Consider the following 22,441-nt stretch of genomic DNA (forward strand, 5'->3'; position numbering starts at 1 on the left):
TTTGGCAAAAAAAAAAACATATATATTCATTCAGAAAAAAAAACGTGTTAATAAAACAATAATAAAATACAAAAATGTTTAAAACTTTGTATTTTATTGAATTGTGTTCAGTACAAAATACAAAAAATTCAAACTTAGAGAGGAGAGGAGCCGGGCAAAGCGATTCGAAAAACATATATCTGGGAAGGTTGTTTAAACTGTGTTTCGTTCGTCGTCGTTTTGTTTAGAAACCAAAAAAAGAAAACAAAGCGAGCTGTCGCCGAAAAAAAGGTGAGTTAACTCTCATCAATAATTTCATTAATGGTTAGAAGGTCATTAGTGACGTAGATCCCCCCTCCTAAGATAAAGAAACCAACAGCAGACTAAAAGACAAACAGACTCAGACAGTTTGACGTACATCATTATGGCCAAAAAGCAATAACAACAACAAAGCAGTGAACAAAACGAAACTAATGAAACTAAACAAAATATCATAAATTAGACACAGTTAAGTCTTTTTTTTTTTTGGTTGAGACTGGTTAAGATTTTCGGGTCATCTTGATCATCAAAAGGAAAGTTGAAAGGTATATATATTTCATAAAACAGGTGCCAAAACAAAGCCAAAGATCTTTGATCGAAAGCAAAAGAAGAAAATCGATTTCATTCCAAATTTCCAAGTCCCCTCTTTGATCTTTAGCGCCAAAATGTATTACTTCTTGTTTTGAGTTTTTTTTTTTTTCAGCATTGACCTTATATGGAATTCTAGAGATTTTGGTTTTTACACAAAATATTGTCAAAGTAAACTGAGTGTGTGTGAGAGAAAGAGAGAATAAATAAATTATGATCTCATGCTACCGTAACAATGTCTGTCTGTCTGTCAGACCCATTACTCATGCCAACCCAGAGGCTAGCAGCAACCAGTCAGTATTCAATAATAGTATAAAATACGCATTTAAAAATAAAAGAAACTATAAAACAAACAAAAAAACGCAAATTAAAATGAAATATTTTTGCTGTTCGACAAACACCACAAACTCCCCCATACAAAATTCCAAGAAATGCAAATTGTAGCGACGAGCCAAAGACATTAAGTCATAGTTTGAACCAAATGAAGGAAAAAAAAACACGGAAAAACGGTTATAGATAAATAAAGGATTTTAAATTAAAAAAAAATAAAAAATAAAATTAAATAATTGATAAATTAAAAAATATTTAATATTACCTTAATGACAAAAAAATACAAAAAAGTTAAATTAAAAACAAATTAATAAAGTGAAAAAAAATAAATAAATAAATAAACAGAAACAGTTATGGATAAATAAAGGATTATGAATTAAAAAATCCAAAAAATTTAATAAATAATAAATTATAAAAAAAATAAATAAAGTGAATAAAATAAATAAATAATATAAAATAAAAATAATTAAAAATCCAAAAATATATAATATAAATAATTTTTTTCATTATTTTTTTATATTTAAAAAATAGAGAAAACTTAAATTAAAAAAAAAATAAAAAAAGTAAATACAAAATATATAATATAAATAATTTTTTAATATTTGATATGTTTCACTTTTTTAAACAATTTTTTTTTTTTGTAAAATTTCACCTAAATAGTAAACTAAAGAAATAAAAACTACAACAAAAAATTATTTTATTGCATGCCAAGTTTTGTACACTTTGCATGACTAGTCGACATGATTACTTTAATAACGCCCACAATAAAAAAAAATGAAACAATAAAACAATTGCCATTTTTCTCCCGTTAGTGTTTTAATTTTCATTGAAGCATTGGCAAAAGATTGCAGTTAGAAATAGATTGTGTGCTGGTGGCGCCCAACTTATTATTATGCCAGTGTTGTTTTGGTTTTGCAAACGAACACAGAAAAAAGAGGTAAGCTTTCTTTGGCAGACAAAAATTTCGCTGAAAATTTGTCTTGGAAAAGGATTTCCTTTCATGTTATTGCTACTGCTGGCGTTTTTTTTTTCTATATAATATATAGCATTGGCTTTAAATATTCTAAGAATAAAAATAAGAACAACAGCAGCAACAAACAACAGCTATGAATAAAGAAATCTGGCACACAGGCTCGCCGTCGCCATTTGCACCTTGTCTAGTTGTTTTGTTTTTTTTTTTTCGTTATTTTTTCTTGTCTAGTAATGTATGTCGATTTTTTTTGTAAATTTTGTTGCTGTTTCTTTTACTCGTGTATTACTTAAATGGCGCTCTGATTATTCTTAGAGGTGCCATGATGACGCCCGTTACACTACCAACCATGAGATACATATTTTGTGACATTTTTTAAACAAAAACGACAAATTCAACTGCAATTACCCTTCCCTCCTCGAAATGGCAACATTGTATTATTTAAATTACAAAAAAAAAAAACCTTTTTTGAAATTATTCCTCTTCCTGTCCTCTTAAAAATTCAGCCATTGCCTGCCTTTCTACCTGCCACTATTTGACTTAAAAACACATTTAAATTAGAAGAAAAAATTTGAAATATTCATGAAAACAAATTCTAAATAGACTTTGCTCAGGACATTACACTGGTGTGCAAAATTTGGAAAATGAAAATTAAATTGAAAAAAATGAAATTTGTTTAAAAAAAAAATTAAAAAAAAAACTAAAAAAAAAAATCGAATATGTTCATAAGTTAATGAGGAAAAAAGTAAAAAAATACATATACATTTTTATTAAAAAAAATTATAAACAATTAAAACCTATTTTTTGTTTATAAATATATTATATATTACAAATATATAAATATATTTTTCTATTTATTAAAATTTAAAAAAATATATTTAAAAAGTAGTATATATCACCAATGGATTTTTAATCGAATTGAATTTGAAAACTCTAATAAAAAAATTATATTACTTTTTTAGTTTACGTATTGAATTTATAAACTAAAAATATTTTTCTTTTTCAATTGATTTGGAATTTTCATTTGCAATTAAAAAATATTATTTAACTCTGTAATTTTATATATCTTAAAATAGTTTTATTTACTTTCAAATTTTAAATTTTATGATTTAATGTTCAATATATTCATTTTTTCATCTCAAAAAAAAAAAAAAAATTGACATCCTTGTGTAAATTGTAGTTCTTTTGCTTGTTTATAAACATTTGCAAATATCATTGTATATATCATGACATTTTTTTTCTCTCTTGTCTATATGTAGCGTTCGAAAAATATTTAATGTATGACAATGATGTGTGTATGTCTGCCTGTGAGTGTAGGCGTTGTTGCAATTCGATCACAAAAATTGTCTAGACAGTTATAGACGTCAGCAAGAAAAAAAAAATAAGAACCGAAAAACAAACAAACAAAAAATAGAGTATATTTATGTGTGTGTTTGTAAAGCTATTTAAATATTGTTAAATATTTGTACTCGACGAAATTTTGTTTTCAAATCAGCTGATAGCTATATCTATATACAATGTATTTAATTAAAGAGAATTTTTTTGTTTGTCTTTATTTCCTTCTCCATATGTTTATTTCCTCGAAAAAAAAAATATAAGAATACCAAAAATACAATTGTTTCACAAAACAACAGCAAGCACTTGAAAACAGTATGTACTTTGATATTGTAGCCATACAAGTTCAACAAAAACAATAAACAAGAGGAATGAATAAATTGTTGCTTTTTTGGTATTTATTTTTTATGGTATTTTTATGGCGAACACGCGAATTATGATTGCTAGTGCTCATTTTTTTCTAATTAGAAAATAGAGAATAATAAAAAAAAGAGAGAAAAAAACTAATTTACAAACAAAATTCTATTTAAAAATTTAAATAATTCACTTTTATTTAGCATTTAATGATACTACATACGAGAGAAAGAGAGCAAACATTCACAGACACATATAAAAAATAACGGGTACTCTTTTTTGCCAATGCTCTCGCACAAAAAATTTACATTAAAATATCCAATTTCTAAACAATAATATTTTTCTATTTTATATTTTTAAAATACAATTTTAACAAATAGTTATGAATGAGTTTCCTCTTTTTGAAACAAGAAAAAAAAAATAATATGTAACACACTGAGTCGTTTTTTTTATCCAAACAAAACCCTATACCACATTTCGCAATACTACATTTTTACTCTCATTTGGCTAAACAGAAATCAAGGTAAAATTCCGTTGTTTTGATGATGCTCTGTCTACCCCTCCCCTTTCCAAACCACAATAATACCAAACAAATGTAACGAGCAGCCAGTCATGCTCAGCACCAGTGTCCATTTTTCGTAACAACAATACTACTTTTTGCATTAATATTCACCGTTGTTTTGGAAAGGCCAGAGAGATAGAGAGAGTGGCATGAATTCTCTGTTATATGTTTGGTGTGTGGGGCCCACACACCAATTGTAATGAGATGAGGGAGAGCTCTGTGGAGAAATGTGTGGAGTAGTAAAACTGTAATTGTATACAGAGAACAAGAGACACAACAACCATACAAACAAGACAACTCAGAAATAATACGTTGTAGTAGTAAATTCGTTTGGGCTACATTGATAACAGTGATGTTAACTTTGTGTTTTTTTTTCTCATAAAACATCAAAATATTTGCAAAAAGTAAATTGAGCAATTTAATTCAAATTATAGAATTGCTATTTTGTATTTTTTTTATTTTATTTTAAAAAATTATGAACTTATTCAATATTATGAGATGAAAACACAACGTATGATAAATAAAAATAATAAATTCTGGTTATACACGAAGAATACATCTAACGTTTTTACTATTTTTTACAATTTAAATTAAAAAAATATTTATTTGTATTTTATTCAATTTTAAAGAAATATTAATTTTTTCTGTCTTTGTTTTGAATCTCTAGGGAGAAGAATAACTTACTATGGGGGGACAACGATGAGACCGCCAACAACTTTATTTGCTGGTTGTCTTCTAGGTTATTGTTATTTTTTGCTGACAAGCTTACAGCTTATTTTCTAGATCTATGTGAAAGAAGATTGGTACGTCGTAGGTTACGGGTCTTTTTTTTTTTGGTGTGAGGGTCGCTCGTTCCACATTCATATATATTGCCTGTGTATGAGGCAGCGCGCAACGTAAGAAATACCGAGAGAGAGAGAGAAAGAGCGGGAGAGTACAGAGAGAACGCGCGCACTATTCAATTGTTTTGGGGGTCTGACTGCTGCGAACTGCTATAGTTAAATAATAATCGGATTTTTCTTGTTCACATCGGCTGCTGCTTTTTTCTCGTTTCACATACAACTTGTGGTGTTTGTTGTTGGTTTTGTTATTCTAATGATTAAGGAATTCTCCTTTATAGCCACAAGATTTTATTATTCTTTTTCGTTTTTCGTTATTTTTGACTATTTCAATGAGAAAAGCATAACTTTTGCTTGCTTGTTCTTCTTTTATTTTCTTTCTTTATTTAGCTTGACGAATATATATTATGCTTGTGCTTAGGATTATCTCGTTTTAAGTATAGACAAAATTTTCTGCACTTTATATAGGTATTTTGATCTTTTTTTGCGTTGGAGAAGTTGTTTGTTTTTGTATTTAGGTATTTATTTGAACACAGACTTTTAACATTGACATTAACACAAAAAAATATTTAACATATTCAAATACATATCACAATTTTAAATTATTTTTTATTAAAAAAAATTAGACGACGATTTTAACTAATTTGTTGGTAACAGGAAAAAATTGATTGAAGACACACCACAAAAAAATTTACTAAATTATTTTATTTTTGCTAAATTGATTTTATTTTTTTTATTTTTCCTTTGAGTGAACACTTTCTGGTTACATAGGTTTTTTGGTTGTTTTATTTCCAAATTATCATTTTGTTTTGAATGATTTATTTGCCTTGATAAATTTTCTGATTTTTCTTTTTTTCTTATTTTGCTTCACCGAACTATTGCGAGGAGTAGCTTTGTGGGTTTTTTGGTATACCGTTTCACTGTAAGCGCCACAAAAAACTAATCAAGAATGAATGTATAAAGAAACAACATTGTCAGCAACGACCTGGCTGGCTAGTTGCCTGTTTGAATCAAAATAATAACACACACATTTACAGAGAGAGAGAGAGAGCAAGAGACTCATATAGAAATATGAGTAAACGCCACCACTGCTACACTGGCTCCGCATTTGATATCAACACATATATACTTACACACATTCAAGCAAACTGCCTAAATCCTGTATCATTTGGGGGGATACTCTCAATTTCCAATGAGTAAAAGTTAGTCAGCATTTTTAAATCTAATTGGGAGGGGGCCAAACAGAGAGATGATGGAGAGGGAGAGAGAGATAGCATGTGTGTGAATACGAGTGTAACCCAAGAGAGCTGACATTTAAATGTTGGGGGGAAACTGAACAAGTGTTGTTTATTAAAAAAAATTATCAAGTGTTGTCAATTTAGCGATTTTTTTGAAATAACAGATAAATAAAAAGCAATTTATGTGTAAAACTACCAAAAATAAGAAATACGTTTTTTAACTTTTTCAATGCAATATATTTAAAGGTTTTGTCGGTTTCATGAGAAAGAGTTAACAGCACTTACATAGATGTGTTAGAACATGGCGAGTTTATGTTATGATGAAGAACAACATGGAGTTGCTGTTGTCCGTACAATCGTAATCATAACAATGTTTACACATAGTTGTTGTTTTAAAAATAACTGTGTGTGGCGCTTTGGTGTCTGCATTATTTTTGTTGCTGTTGTTGTTTATTATTATTGTTTTTGTTTTTGGGGGAATTTAGTTTTGCAGCCTCAAGTGTTTGGAAATTTCATCTCATTTTCTCATAAATACATACAAACAGAAAAACACACACGTACACAGACAGAGCAAACAAAAATAACAAAAACATTGGATGGATGGATTTTTGCAATAAATGTCTTCTGCAAAATGGGAGACTTGACTTGGTCGGTATTTTATTTTTGTTTATGTTGCTCTCCGCTATTGTGTTGTGTTGTCCTCTAGCACATCATAAGTATGTTAAGTGGGCTGACTTTGGTCAAAGCCATTTAATGGTGTCGATGTTGTTGTTATTGTTGGGGTTTGAGTTTGGTTGAGTGGAAGATAACCGGATAACCCCCATCCCCACAAAAGCCTACAGTTTAGCTCTCAGTTAAAAATAAATAAATAAATATGAGAAAGGTATTTTGATTTCTCATGGTAGGTACATATTCCAAAAAACATATATTGGTTGGTGGGTAGATAATATGTGTGACTTTCCATGGGACCAGCATATTTTTGAGATTGTTACTGGCAGGGCTCTTGAAATTATTATCAGCTATAAAAGCAACAACAAACACATACTACATTTAACAGCAAACGGGTACACATAAAGATGCCGCTAATCAATCAATCATTTTGTACTGAATAACTACCAAAAAAAATACCAAAATATAATAAAAGAGCCGTTGATATAAATAACAAAAGTAAAATTCGAATGGGAATTATGTAAATAGAGGTTTATTTCTGTTATTGTTGTTAAAACTGGGTATGTAGAGACATTTTAATATTAAAAAAAATCAGAAATAAGGTTTGATCAACAAATGGGATTGTGGTAGGTATAAAAATGTTTTCAAATTAAAAAATATATATATTTTTTTTGTTTGAATTTTGTTAATATAAAATGAAATAGCAAAATATATCTAAACGTACTTTTGAAGGATTGTGGAATATGGATTACGAATTTTGTTTCAAAATCATTTTTTTACTGTAATAAAAGGTTTTGGATTTCCCAATATGTGGTGAAAGACCCCAGAGCCGCTGCATAATTCTACCAACTCAAAATAAAAATTATAGCAATTACTCAGCAAGAAAAATAAAAATTAAAAACAAAATGATTTACAAACTTGCCATGAAAACCTCAACTAAATTGAGAGACGAAACAATTCTAAATACAATAACAAACAACAGACAACAACAACAGCAATGTCTTGCGTATTGAGGTCATTGTCGTTTCACTTTGAAAATCAATCTATGGCCGTAAGGCAACAGCAGCAGCAAAACAAAAACAAAACAAAAAAAATGAGATAAAAACATTTTTGTAAACCGAAAAGAAAAGAAGAAAAACAACAACAATTTACAGAGCTATTATTATTGTTTATATACATTTTTTTTCCTTTTTGAATACAAAATTTTTGAAATAGTTTTGTGTGTTTTTTTTTTTTTTTCTAACCAAAGTTAAAGTAATTTATCATTGTTTGGAGAATGGTAAACTATCTATGAATGAATAGATGACACAGAGCATTGAGACGATTGGAGGGAGGATAATGGTGTTTGAGTTTTAATTTTCGTGGAATAATGATGTGGAAGATGATTCAAGGAAATTTAAAAAAAATATATATTTATCATAACTTAAATGCAAATGTTTTTGTCGTGGTGGCTGGGAAAATGTTACAAGGCAAATAAACGTAAGGCTCTAATCCACAAATTAACAACAAAGTAAATTAACTACAAAAAATAACCAATATTTTTGTGTTGCTGTTTGTTTGGTTGGTACCTACAAACACAAACGAAATAAAAATGCCAACCAGCCAAGCAGCCAGCCAGCCACCAGTCAGCCAGATAACCAACGAAATACAAAACACCTTTCACTTTATGAATATACTACACACAGAAATATTTTGCAAATATTTGTGAATGTTAAGAAAAGCAACCAAACAAATACAAAACAAGCAACTCAACAACAACAACAAGAGCAACAACCATGTACAATCATAACAATATTAAAACAATAACAAAAAAAAAAGACAAGGAGAAATTAAACAACAAGCAGCCAGCCAACATAAAAAGATACCGCCCGCTGCAGCAGCAGCATCATCACAATTGTTGTTTTTCTTTAAATTATTAACAAAACAACAATGCATATAAATCAAAATAATGGCACAATTAAACATAATTTTTTGCAAATTTAAAATAATTTTGTTTAAATTTGCTTCTCAAGGCTTTCCAAAAACAAAAACCACTGTGCACATTACAGGTACAACACACGTATACGAAAAAGTTGTTTACATTTTTGTGGCACAAAAAAAACGGCAAAAACAAAAAAAACAACAACAAAATAAATTTCCTGAATTTTGTTTCGTATAGTTTATTTGTTTATCTAGCAACCCTCAAATGAAGAAAAGCGAAATAAAAAAAACAACAAACTCGCAGCGCAAATTAGATAACCTGATTAATTATGTTTATTAAAAAAAAAAAAAATTGTTTTCTTTTTTTTTTCTTTCTTTTATTTATTTATTCGTCGACTTGCGACTAAGAGGATGGAACTAAGACTAACTTTTACATTTTTAATTTACTTATTCTACAGGTATTATTTGTTAATTAATTATTGCAGTGTTAGCATAAGTTTATTTTAAATGAAATTTGATTAACACACTTTTGTAAATAATTGTATACTCAGCTCCAGACAGTTTTAACTGGAAAAATAAAATAAAGTCAAACTAAAGAATGTCAAATTCACTTATGCTTACAGTGCAATAATTGTACACGTTTTATTGGCTAATTGTTTCCAAGAACTTATCAATTTTATCAGGGGTAGTATGATTATACGTAACTACTCCCCCCTTTAGACTAGAATTCTCCTGAATTCTTTTATTTAATTTTACAGTTATATATTTATGTTTTGTTATGATTATGAAAATTAAAATAATTATTACAATTACTATAGAAATATTACATACATATGTTATTTTAGTGTGGTATTTTAATTTTCCGATATTTCTTACATTGTATTGATGTTCTTTTTCAATTTGTTCGAACGATATCTTATGTTTAAAATTTTGAGTTTTATTTGTATTTTCAATTATTTGTCTTTCTTTTGTAATTTCTGCAATATTTGAAAAATAATAATCTTTTATCCTAACTGAACAATTATTAAAATTAATTAAATAATTTCCATTTAACAAAATTTTTTCAAAGTTACAAGTTTGATTTACAGTCGTGTTTATTGCATTTTTAATTATAATTGTGTCTATATCTAACTGTATAATTTCAAAGTCTTTATTTTTTATCAATTGACAATTATTCTTTATTAAACAATGATGACTTAACTTTAAATCTTTTAAATGTTTATTCTCTTCAAATTTATAAGTTTTATTTTGAAATTCAAAAAATCTTTCCATATTAGATTCTATTTCATTATTTTCATTATCTGGTATTGGTACAATAAATCTTAATTTTACTGTTATAAATTGTTTAGGTATTTTTATTCCAAACACAAGATAAGAGTTGTTAAGAAATGTTGTTCCAAACTGAATATATTTAAGTTTGTTATAATCTATTTCATATTTTCTTATTTCTCTACTTGTTAAAATACTTGGGTGTACAATCCCGTATTTTGCAGAAATTACGTTGTCTTGCAAATGCTCTATCTTATTCTTAATTAATTGTATATTAGTCAATTGTTCTAAGTATAAACTTTTATTATTTTCTTCCTCTAAAAATTTGTTTATAGAGTTTAATTCTTGTTCTATTTTCTTTCTATCATTCTTAATTACCATCTTTAAATGACTTAAAGTTATATTGAAATAATCATTAATTACAATCTGTTGATTATTATTTTCCTTAATTTCATTAATATTAAGAAGATGTTCTTGTATGTTCCGTCTGTCTTCATCGTCCATCGTCCCAAATAACCATTTGGTCATACTTCCTATACCGTTAATTAGTCCACGTCTTTTTCTATTTTGTTTGGGTATCAACGTCATTAATTTATTTCTGGCATCTAATAGTTCTAACTCAAGTAATTCTTTGTTTTCGATTTTCATTAGAATAATGTTATCTGTTATGTCATCTAAAATTGTTTCAATTTCGTGAAGATTGATTATATGTAAAATTATGTCCGATTCATTAACAATTTTCTGATTTCCCATGCAAATGTCCATATATCCTCTTTGTTCTGTCAGAAATTTTGTAGTAATTATCCCTCTAGTCTGTGGTATCCATATTAGTATCATCAGTATTGTCCAAATCTGCAAATTTCAAAGGTCTTTTAATATTGCACGGATGTATTCGCTCCAGTTTTGTCTTTTTATATTTCGGTTGTTCCTTATGTCGGACGGCCTTATAATTTTTTATAAACCCTTCTTTTCTATTTTCCTTATAATCTTCTCTAGAGTTATTTATTTTATCTATTATTTTTCTTTTACTGTCCTCTAAATACTTTCTAACTTTATTTTCATCCATTTTTCCTTGTTGAACCTCTTTAGGAGTACATTTAATAGTTGAGTGATATCGTTCGTTGTAATTTCTAATTGATCTCTGAATTAATTGTTTCACCGGTATTTCCTTATTTGCTTTATACATTATCCTAAACTTTTCCGCAATTGTGTTGTGAAATCGTTCTATGTCGGCGTTTCCCGTGTGACTATTAGGTTTGGTCAGATGCAATTCTATATTTTCATTGTCTAAGAATTCCTTTAGTCTAGTGGCGTTAAATTCATTATCGGCTATTATTTTCCTTGGCTTCCCTACCTTTGTAAAATGATCATCTAATTGCTCCATTATTGTTAAATGATTTCTATCATTCAATGGATACGCTGCACCGAATTTAGAAAATTTATCAATTATTGTCAAAAAATGAAATCTTTTAATCACATATGTGTCAATATGTATTATTTCGTTTTTCGTCGACGGTGTTTCTGTGTATGAGAATTTCAATTTAATTGGATTTCTATCATATTTTATCTCCTGACAAACTTCACATTGATTTATAACTAATTGAATTAGTTCCATTAATCTTGGGTAATAAATTTTATTTTTTAGTTGGTTATAGGTTTCCTGTATGCCCGAGTGCATACTTTCTTTTACATGATATAATGATATCTGTTTCACCGCCTCCACTTCTGTTTCTATATCTTGAGCCCTGATAGTGCATTTAATAAATTCCACTTGTTTCTCATTAGAGTACATTTCTATTAGTTTTTCCTGAACAGTATTATAGCTTCTCTCCGATACTTCCGAAAATATACCTATTTTTCCTTTGGTAATATACTTTCTAAATATTTCCCCCATTTCGTGAAAATCACTTTCCGCTATGAAAATTATCCTTTTATTATGTAAATGTTTTATTTCCTGAACTTTATCATTTGTAAGTATAATCTGTGTCCTGTACTTATTCACTATTTCTTCTTTTATAAAGAAATGATCTTGTAAATTTTCATCAGCTGAATGAATTGTAATCATTGATACATCATCATCATCCTCAATATTATTTATTATTCTCAATTCTGAATTATTCTCCGAATTTTGTACCTTATCTGAAATGGTATCATCTTCATTATCTTTCTCAATTCTACTTAGAAAATCTGCCACCTTGTTTTCCTTGCCTTTTATGTATTCTATATTAAAATCGTATTCTCCTAATTTCAAAAACCATCGCTGGTGCCTGGGTGACATGTCTTTCCCTCTATATTTTGTGTGTAAAAATCTGATGGGTTGGTGATCCGTAAGTATTTTAAATTTTCGACCATAGAGGTATGGTCTCAAATAATTAACGCTCCATAATATTGCTAGAAATTCTTTGTCCGTTGCCGAATAATTTCTTTCGTGATTGTTAAGCGTTCTTGATGCAAAACAAATTGGATGTCCCTCCTGTGACAGGACAGCACCGATTGCGTAATTCGACGCATCTGTAGTTAATGTAAATTGTCTTTCATAATTTGGGTATCTTAAAATTGGATGAGAGCTAATTAAAGATTTTAATTTTTCAAAAGCTTCTATGTATGTAGGGTCCCTTAAATTTATTTTTACACCTTTCTTTAAGTATTTTGTTATTGGCTGTGCGACTTTAGCATAATCTCTCACAAATTTTCTATAATATCCCGTTAATCCCAGGAAACTTTTGATTTGTTTTTCTGTTTTAGGTAAATCTAATTCTTGAATAACCTTAATTTTATTGGGGTTTGGTTTTAGTCCTTCCTTTGTCAGAATATGCCCCAAAAATTCTGTCTCTCTTTTCATGAAATTACATTTGTCGATTTGTATTTTTAAATTTGCCCGTTCCAATACCGTGAAAATGTCCGTTATGGCTTTAACGTGTTCCTTAAGAGAAGTACTAAAAATAAGTATATCGTCCAGATAAACTACACATGTTTTATTAATGAAATCTCTTAGTGTTTCATTCATTAATCGTTGGAATGTCGCTGGGGCATTTTTTAACCCAAACGGCATTCTTATGAATTCATATAATCCGTGAGGTGTCACAAAAGCTGTTTTCTCTCTGTCCTGTTCTCTTATTAGAATTTGATGGTATCCCTTGGCTAGATCCAAGGTAGTAAAATATTGTGCTCGTCCTAGTTTATCTAAAATTGAATCTATGTTCGGTAGTGGATATTTATCATCGATCGTCACTTCATTAAGCTTCCTATAATCTACCACTAATCTATATTTACGCTCTCCAGAATTATCTATTTTCTTGGGTACTACTATTAATGGGCTTGAATATCTTGAACAACTTTTCCTAATTATGCCCTGTTCCTCCATTTCCCTGATCTGTCGTCGTACTTCTTCTTCATGTTGTGGCGGATATCTGTATAATTTGGAATTTATCTGTTCATTTGTTGTCGTTCTTATTTCATGTTTTATTGTCATTGTACTTGTCAATTGGTCCCCTTCTTTAAAAAATATTTTGTCGAATCTTCTTAAAATTCTCGTAACTTCTAAATGCTCCTCTGCATTTAAATGATTCAACTGAATTCTGTCCAAGTCAACTTCCAGTTTTTCCAATGAACATATTTCCAAATCCTTATATGGATTAATTAAAAATTTTGTAATCTTGTTATTAAATGTTATGTGTCCGTCTATTAAATTTATCATCGTGTTAAAATGGTTTAGTAAATCAACTCCTATAATAAAATTGTACTTTCTTCCTTTTAACTCTTGCATTTTCCACTTAATTTTTGTATAATTTGGTAAGTTAAATTCCATAGGTGCGTCAGTTATAACTTCAAATTTAATTATGTCCTTCCTAGTTATGGTGCTAAATTCTATAGGTTGTTTTAGTAAAACTCGTTCAAAATCTTTTACCTTACTGTCAATCAGGCTTAAGTTTGCGCCTGTATCAATCAAAGCTTTATATTTCCTTTTATTAATCGTAATGGTTATGGTAGGTAAACAATCGGAGGTTGTTTCCGAAAAAAATTATTTTGTCTTTGGTCTTGTCCGTTATCCTGATGTAAATTTGGTTCAGAGTTTCCTACTACTCGATGATTATCTACTTCTATATTGTCTATTTCCATAGGTTCCTGCTGGTCTTGCCTAGGTTGATTCAAGCGATTTTGGCTGAAATTTGGCCTAGGGTTTCCTACCTGTTGCTGAAACCTTCTGAAATTTCCCGACATATTATTATAGTTACTTTGTTGGACTCTATACTGTCCTGAATGATTAAAATTTCCATTTTGATTCCTATTATTATAGTTATTATTATAACTGTTATTTTGTTGGACTCTATACTGTCCTGAATGATTAAAGTTTCTATTCCTATTATAGTTATCGTTATTATTATTATTATAGGTTTTATTATTATCATTATTATTTCGTTCTTGTCTAATATCCGACCTAAAATTATTTTGTCCTAACCAATTCCGTTGATTATATCCCTGGTTATTACTGTTAATCTGCGGATTAAAATTATTCCTATTTTGCGACCGATTTTGTCTAAATGTTACGTCGTCTTTAGTCCTAAACTTCCTATATTCTGGCCTAATGCATGTGTCTTCAAATCTCCTTCTTGTCAATATTTTTAATATATCATTAATGTTTCTTTCTTCGTAAATTTTGTCTAACAGTGTACCTTGTGTCATTTCCTTAACTGTATTTACTAAAAGACTGTCCACGTTTGATAAGTCAATATAGTGGTCATTTCGGTAATAAACTATTAACTCATCTGCCTTATATTTTAGATTCTGCAACTCTATTATTAATTCACTTACCGAATTTACTTTTAAGTTGGCTATCATCCTATATATATTGTGTGGTTCCACGTTCGGTCTATACCTTAGTTTTAAAGTCTCTTTGATTAGTTGCCAGTTGTCCGGTGTGGGTATGTTTATTATGACGTCTTTAGCTTGTCCCTGGATTATTTTATAGAATATTGTTCTTATGGCCTCCTTCTTAATATTTTCATCTTGTATAGTTGACAGCAAGTATTCAGTGCTACTAAAAAAGCTGTTCACCGTTACTTCTCCGGTGCCGGTGAAAATGGGTAGATGATTTATCGTTTTTAAAATGTTGTTTTTTGCATTATTTGATTGTGTATCATATAACACCGGGTTACGCTGTTGTTGTTGTAGTTCTTGTGTTTGCTGTTGTAATTCTAGATATGCTTGGCGTAACCGTTCCAATTGTTGATCCTTTCTGGCTAGTTCTTCTGCCGCATTTACGGATGCGATGTGAGCTTGTTCCTCCATTCTTCTTCGTTTGTCGAAGACTTTTTGCCTTTGCGAATACACTTTTAAAAGAGAAAAAAAAGGATTGACTTCCTTTATCTAGTGGTGTCCACTTAACTTAAATGTTCACTGCACTATTGTTTATTTTAGTGGTGTTCAATTTTTTGAATTATTCACTGCACTATTGTTTATTTTAGTGGTGTTCAATTTTTTGAATTATTCACTGCACTATTGTTTATTTTAGTGGTGTTTAATTTTTTTTTTTTTTTTTTTTAATTATTCACTGCACTAATGTTTATTTTATAATCCTGGAGGGTCCCGTAGGATTCGCAGAATTTATTTAATTATTTATAATTTAGGTACGTTTCACTGGATCCTTTTTAATTCCTAAAGGATCCTACCGACTGCGCCAATTAGATAACCTGATTAATTATGTTTATTAAAAAAAAAAAAAATTGTTTTCTTTTTTTTTTCTTTCTTTTATTTATTTATTCGTCGACTTGCGACTAAGAGGATGGAACTAAGACTAACTTTTACATTTTTAATTTACTTATTCTACAGGTATTATTTGTTAATTAATTATTGCAGTGTTAGCATAAGTTTATTTTAAATGAAATTTGATTAACACACTTTTGTAAATAATTGTATACTCAGCTCCAGACAGTTTTAACTGGAAAAATAAAATAAAGTCAAACTAAAGAATGTCAAATTCACTTATGCTTACAGTGCAATAATTGTACACGTTTTATTGGCTAATTGTTTCCAAGAACTTATCAATTTTATCAGGGGTAGTATGATTATACGTAACTCGCACGCAAAAATGATGATGAAAAAATCAGCCTCAATAACAACATTATATTATACACAACAAAGCAGCGGTGGCAGCAGCATTATCAAACAATAACAACATTACACACACGCAATTTCCTCTGTGAGAGACAACTAATAATAACAACAACACCAGGCCAAATACAAGTGGCTCCAATGCGAGGTTGCGCATACAACAACAGCAGCAAGACAACCCCAATGTAAAATAAATGTTCTCACCGTCATTGGTAACGAGAGGAGTCTCACCAGAGTTATGCTCAGTTACACCATTGCTGTCCCTATTTACACTCTCTCTCTCTCTCTCTCTCTTTGCCACCTCTCTGTGTGTATCATTATAACATGATATTACATTGTAATGTTGTTATTGTTTTATTCTGCTGTATTTTTGTTTTCATTTGTAATGTTTTGTTGTTGTTCGTATTTATCTTGTTGTTGTTGTTGTAGTCTGTAACCTCAATTTTATGAGTGCACAACAAAACTGCATGCACTCTATATATTTATGTGGGTTTTGACTTGTGGAGAAGGTTGCCGTTCTGGTGGGTAAGGGGGGTTTTGTTATTGTCTGGTAAAGGCAAACACGCACATGTACACAGACACACCAACACACACAAACACGTATAAGCACACGCAAAACTATCACCGTCGACGTCGTCAAAACATGGACTTTGTATGTAAATATGTGATTGAATGCCCTACATTAGGCTTGGTATGTAATTTATGCCAGAATATAGAATTGGTTGCATTCAAACGGAGTCAATCGGAAGCAAAATTTGCAAAATAAAAATGCAAATTAAATTAAGTTCTCATAATGCTCTTCGTAGGGCTTGACAACAGAGAAATTGAACTTGATATGAGAGAACTTATTAAGCGTGGAGATTCGAGGAATATATTTTGTAACCTTATTTTTATACCCTCGACCACCATGCGACTACAGAGAGTATATATCATTTCATATGACCAAAACGTGTCTCGTCGAAATGTCCGTTTTAGGAAATTTGTAGTCGATCTTGGGGTGTCCGTTCGTCTGTCTGTCTGGCTGGTTCGCACGATATTGCAGCAGTTCAGTACTTCTGTTACCTCCCCCACAAATAAAACGATCATCTGACAAGATCTAGTGTGAAGATGATATACATCGGTTCACCTCTTCTAGTATCTCCGCCAAAAAGGGTAACAGTTTCGAAAGTTATATCTCTCATAACTTCCGAAGCGATTCTTTATAGTTTGGTATATCTAAATAGATCTTCCAACTAGAAATCTGTTCAGTCCACTCCTTCTGGTACCTCCTCCACAAAGGCCGAAAAGTTTATCATATTTTTTTTTAAATAAGTGGGATATTTTGGAATTTTGAATTTTTAAGTTCTTAGAGAGAAATTTTACAAAGAAAAATTTATAATACAGCTTGTTTTGAAAATGATGTCCCCTCTGGAATTTGTCTCTTTGGGGAGCCGAAGTGACGCCCAAATGGTCCTACCAATTAAAAAACATACAATTTTACAGTATCCCTCTGTGTCGCCTACTGCCAATCAAACTCTTAATACCAAGCAGTTATCTATATAGTTCCCTCCTCCTAATGTTGGAGTCTTGTTATTTAATACTGATTTATTATTGCACTAAAATTGTGTAGTTGTGTTCTTGTCTGATCCGTGTTGTTGTTGTTGTTGTTGTATGCCTCAATGTAGCTGGCGTCATAGTGTGCTCATTTTTCTTGCAATTTTGCAGTCTGTTTGGCCCAGCAGCGTCAGTCTTTTTTTTTTCTTCCTAGCTAGGTACCTATCTGCTGCTAGCATGCATAGGCAAGCAAGCAAGCCGGAGCCTCCTCACTGGCACAAAAAAGTCTGTGTTTATGTCTGGTAGATGATAGTTTGCTGTTGTTATTATTATGTTTGCAACTGTTATACTAGACTGTGTCCCCAGCACACATTAAATAAGAATACCTTTCATCATTCTTTTTTTTTTTTTTGCTTTGGTTTCATTTTCAAAGCTTCATTTGAGAAATTTGGCCTCCATATGAAGTTTGTTTCTATTCTCCTTCCTACCGCCCCATAACACACAGCCAGACAGCCATTAGCTTCATATGATTCTCAGCATTATTTTTCTTACTATTAATTGTTGTTTTGTTTTCATTTTTTGTTGTCTTAGGGGAGTTTAATATTTCGCTTCCTTGTTGCTGAACTCAGCACACAATTATAACAACGACGACGACGAAGACGAAGACAACAATAACACCAACAACAAAGAGACAACAAAAAGCAACGGTTAAGTTTTTTATTTCAATTGTTGTTGTGTTGTGTTGCTCTTTCTCATATTCTCTGTTTACAAAAAAAAAATTAAAAACAAAGTCCCATTTGTGTAGTGTTGTTTGCTTCGCACTGTTTGGTGGGTTTATTTCATTTTGTTGTGTTGTGTTATACTTGTTTTGCTTGGCGCTTTACACAAGGCAAACAACAGCAAGCAGCGTCAGCAGCGACGTCGACGTCAACGAATGGGAACAACAACAAAATCGATAAAAATGAAAATACTTTTATGGCAATTTTAATGGTTTGTTTACGTTTTTTTTTGCGCCAGCCACAGGGTTTTATGGCAGAAGCTGGCAACCAAACAAACAAACAACATTCCTCTGAAAATGGGAGAGCGAGAGAGAAAATGAACATGAAGTTCATAAAATTTTCTCTTAGAATCCACAAGACGGTAAACTAGGTGGGCTCTTAAATTTTAATTTCTCTTCCATCTCTTTTCTATCTCTCTCTCTCTGTTATGATGACAATTTCAATAAGGCCAAAGTGCTTTATTTGCTGTAATTTTCGTTTGTACGAATTAAAAGAAATAAAATAAGTCTTTTATAGGGGAGAATGGGGGGGATGGAATTCAATATACAACTTACAACACCAACACACAGGGACATACTTATGTGGTGGTTCACATGTAAAATATGTAACAGAGAGAAGAATACTTTTACAACATTATAGCTATAGATAGGTAGGTAGTAAACAACATAGGAAGGAAGTACACCTTACATCAAAAAGGTTCAAAGGTTATTGAGATGGATGTTGACTGGAATTGGTTCATGATGATTTTTGATGGATTAATAAAAATTGTTAATTATTTAATTTAAATGGAAAATATAAATAGGAAAATATTTTTGAAAAGATCAATTTTGTTGAACAATTTTATTGTAGGTGTTGACAAAATATTTTGAAAATAAGCATTTTTAATGTCGGAGAAAAAATAAATTAGTACGTATTTTTAATTGGTACGTATTTTTAATTGAAGTTGAGAAAAAATTAGCGGAGAAAAAAATAAATAGGAAACAAAAATATATTTATAGAATTTAAAAATTTTCAATTTAGAATGAAAAAGGTGTGTGCAACTTTCAGAATCTTTATTTACAAATCCACGAATCGGAAATGGAATCAGTTTTCTATTTAGTGAAATTCGATCAGTTAAATGACATAAAAAGCAAAGGTGGATATGCTTATTTGAAATGGCTTTACTTTCTACATTTTACCATGGTATTAACAAAAGTATATTTTTAATTTTTAAACAATATATATATTTTTTAAATATTATATTAAAAAATAAATAAAAATATGTAAATATTCAAAATTTACTTTAACCAAGTGAATATATGATTTTTTTAGCAGGAAAACTTTGTCAAGAGGTTTAAATCAACTAAATAATTAATTGCTACCTTATCTTTTCTATGTTTTTGGGAAAACATTATTTTTGTATACCCTCCACCATAGTGTGGAGGTTATGTAAAGTTTTTTTAGACCCAACAAAGTATATATATCCTTGATCAGCATAAAATTCTATGTTGAATTAGCGATGACCATTCGCCTGTGGAAATCACTGTAGCTTCCGAACGAAATTAAGTAGTTTGATAAAATTTTACTCAAATGTGTATTATGTCTGCAGGACTTTTGGTATTGAACGGAACTTCCCGATATTCGGTATTTCTATGATTGTAGAGACCTTATTCACCGGAACTATTTCAAATTTGGTATTTGAAGTTCGTAATGGATACTACAGCCTAAAACAGAAAACTGTATGTGCGGGTCCACGTCTTCGTATAGCCCCCATACAACGGTACCTCCCGATATTCGGTATTTTGAAGATTTTAGCGACATTATTCACCGGAATTATATATATATATATATATATATATATATATATGTATATATATATATTATATATCAATAAATAAAAAATAATCCTTTCTCAAAAATATGTTTCAAAAAAAATTGCTTTTATGCATTTGTATGAAATAACTTTGTAAATAACGTAGAGTTATGTTTATTGAAACATTTTTTTTTTTTATTTTAATTATTTTATGGGAATTTTTTAGGGTTAATTACCATTTTATGTATAAATTATTCGAAAAAAAGTCATTGTTTCAAAAAATTATGAATGGGGAAAATTTTTATATTAAAAATATTTTTGCGTTGCAAACGATTTTTTTCTTTCGTAACAAATTTTAATAAGATTAATAATGAATAATTAAAAATTAATAATTTATTAATTATTAATTTATTCACGATGAGAAATATTTTTCGGTTGACACTCAATATTTTCGAGCATCAAATTTCAATAATAATTCAATTGAAAAATTATGTTTTAAACAAAAAAAAAAAAAAAATTTTATATAACAAATTTGTTGATAAAAAAATAATAAACAATTTTTTTTAAATAATTTCTCTTTTTGGGAAAATTGCCTTTAAAACAGACCACGGTTCAAAAAAAATTCAAGTTTCTACCTCAAAATGTTTACTTAATTTTTTTTAGTAAATATTTGTTGATACCAAATTAACTGACTAAAAAAAACGCATATTTACCTTCATAAACTTCAATCGGCGCACAACAAAATTGTTGATTTTATTGGACCAACTTTTACATTTCATGAGGAGGCCTTTATTTGGTATAACTTGGTTCCCGTTTTAATGGGGCTCTGTTGTTGTTGTTGTTTGTTGTGGTAAAATGTTGCAACAAACAATTTCACTTTGTTACAATAAAGTTGTTATTATTGTTTGTAATTTATATATTTTGAAAACGAAATATTTTCTTGTTTTGCTTTGTTATTGTTGTGATTTTTTTTCTTTTCTAATTCAATCAAGAAATGAATTCTTGTCTGGTTTTGTGGATGTTATTGAAAAGGTGGTTGACTGGCTGGCTGGTAATCCTCAATGTGGGCCACAACCTTTTGCAATGGGTTATTGTTTTGTTTACAAATTGTTTTTTGTTTGTTTTTAATGCACAGAGAAATTTCAAGAAATAAAATTCAATTCAATACTTTTTTTCTCTTTTCTTTGTAATCAATTCAATGCAAGGCAATTTAAGGTTGATTTAACTTTTTCTACTATTTTCCAAGTAGAAGTCTTTATTTATTTGTATGCACAATAGCTAGATATATTTTTATTTTTAATTTTATTTCACTTGTAATTCAATCAAAGCCATGATTTTTGCCATCAAGTAGGCCTTGTTTTATTTTTGGGAAAATTCTTGCACATTTTTTTAAATATGAATTTCACAATTTCATATATTTCAATTTTTTTGGAATATTTTTTTCTCAGACTACTTTTTCTGTTTTCTCACAAAATTCCAAAAATTTTGTGCGTTCTTTTTATTTTCTTTGTTATTTTTTTTTTATTTTCAAAAATTTTCTTTATTTGCAATTTAAATTTCTTTCATATTTTTTTTTTTTTCAAAAGAAAAAATATATAATTCTTTTTTGGTTGTTTACCAAAATAAAATCTTTGTTTTGTTTATTTTGCATTTGTTGTTGTTGTGATAGATATTTTTGTTTTGAATAGTAAAACGCTTCTGATTTTCTTTTGTATTTTTGTACAATATTTTCTTTCCGCTACAACGTCCGATACGCGCCAACTTCAGTTTAAAAATGAATCAAACAAATGAACAACGTCCGTATCGCACCAAATTTGAAATAAACTGTCATTACATTGCACAGAAAAAGCAGCCACAGTCAGTCACACTCAGTCGAACAGAGTGTGTGTATTTGCGCAGAGGCATTCCCCATATTAAAAAGAACAAAAAAAAAAAAACAAAATGCACACAAACCAACACACACATGAACGAGATCTACGGCTGTGGCCTACACAGAGAGAACAACTGGAAATGAACCGCCAACCATCAGCACTGTTGCGAGCTGTGTAGTAAACAACAAAACGGAACAATGGCCTTTCGGGGTATTCATCCAGTGAAAACACCAAGAGAAGAGAAACACAAACACAATCCACTG

At 29.6% G+C, this 22,441-nt stretch overlaps 1 protein-coding gene across 2 annotated transcripts in view; it reads right to left on the reverse strand.

Annotated features, from left to right (window-relative positions):
- The window catches only part of LOC101900975 (3-phosphoinositide-dependent protein kinase 1), a 55,085-nt gene extending 32,941 nt beyond the window's left edge, over positions 1-22,144 (reverse strand). Inside the window, exon 1 of one of the 2 annotated variants that reach the window (XM_005187296.4) lies at positions 21,021-22,144. In XM_005187296.4, coding sequence (XP_005187353.1) covers positions 21,021-21,086 — 66 coding nt within the window. In that variant the 5' untranslated portion in view covers positions 21,087-22,144. Of the gene's footprint in view, positions 1-4,841; positions 5,964-21,020 lie in introns of those variants that run through there. The other variant, XM_005187298.4, reaches the window with a different exon arrangement.
- Between the last annotated feature and the right edge of the window lie 297 nt (positions 22,145-22,441).

Source organism: Musca domestica, unplaced genomic scaffold, assembly GCF_030504385.1.
Source record: "Musca domestica strain aabys unplaced genomic scaffold, Musca_domestica.polishedcontigs.V.1.1 38, whole genome shotgun sequence".
NCBI lineage: Eukaryota > Metazoa > Arthropoda > Insecta > Diptera > Muscidae > Musca > Musca domestica.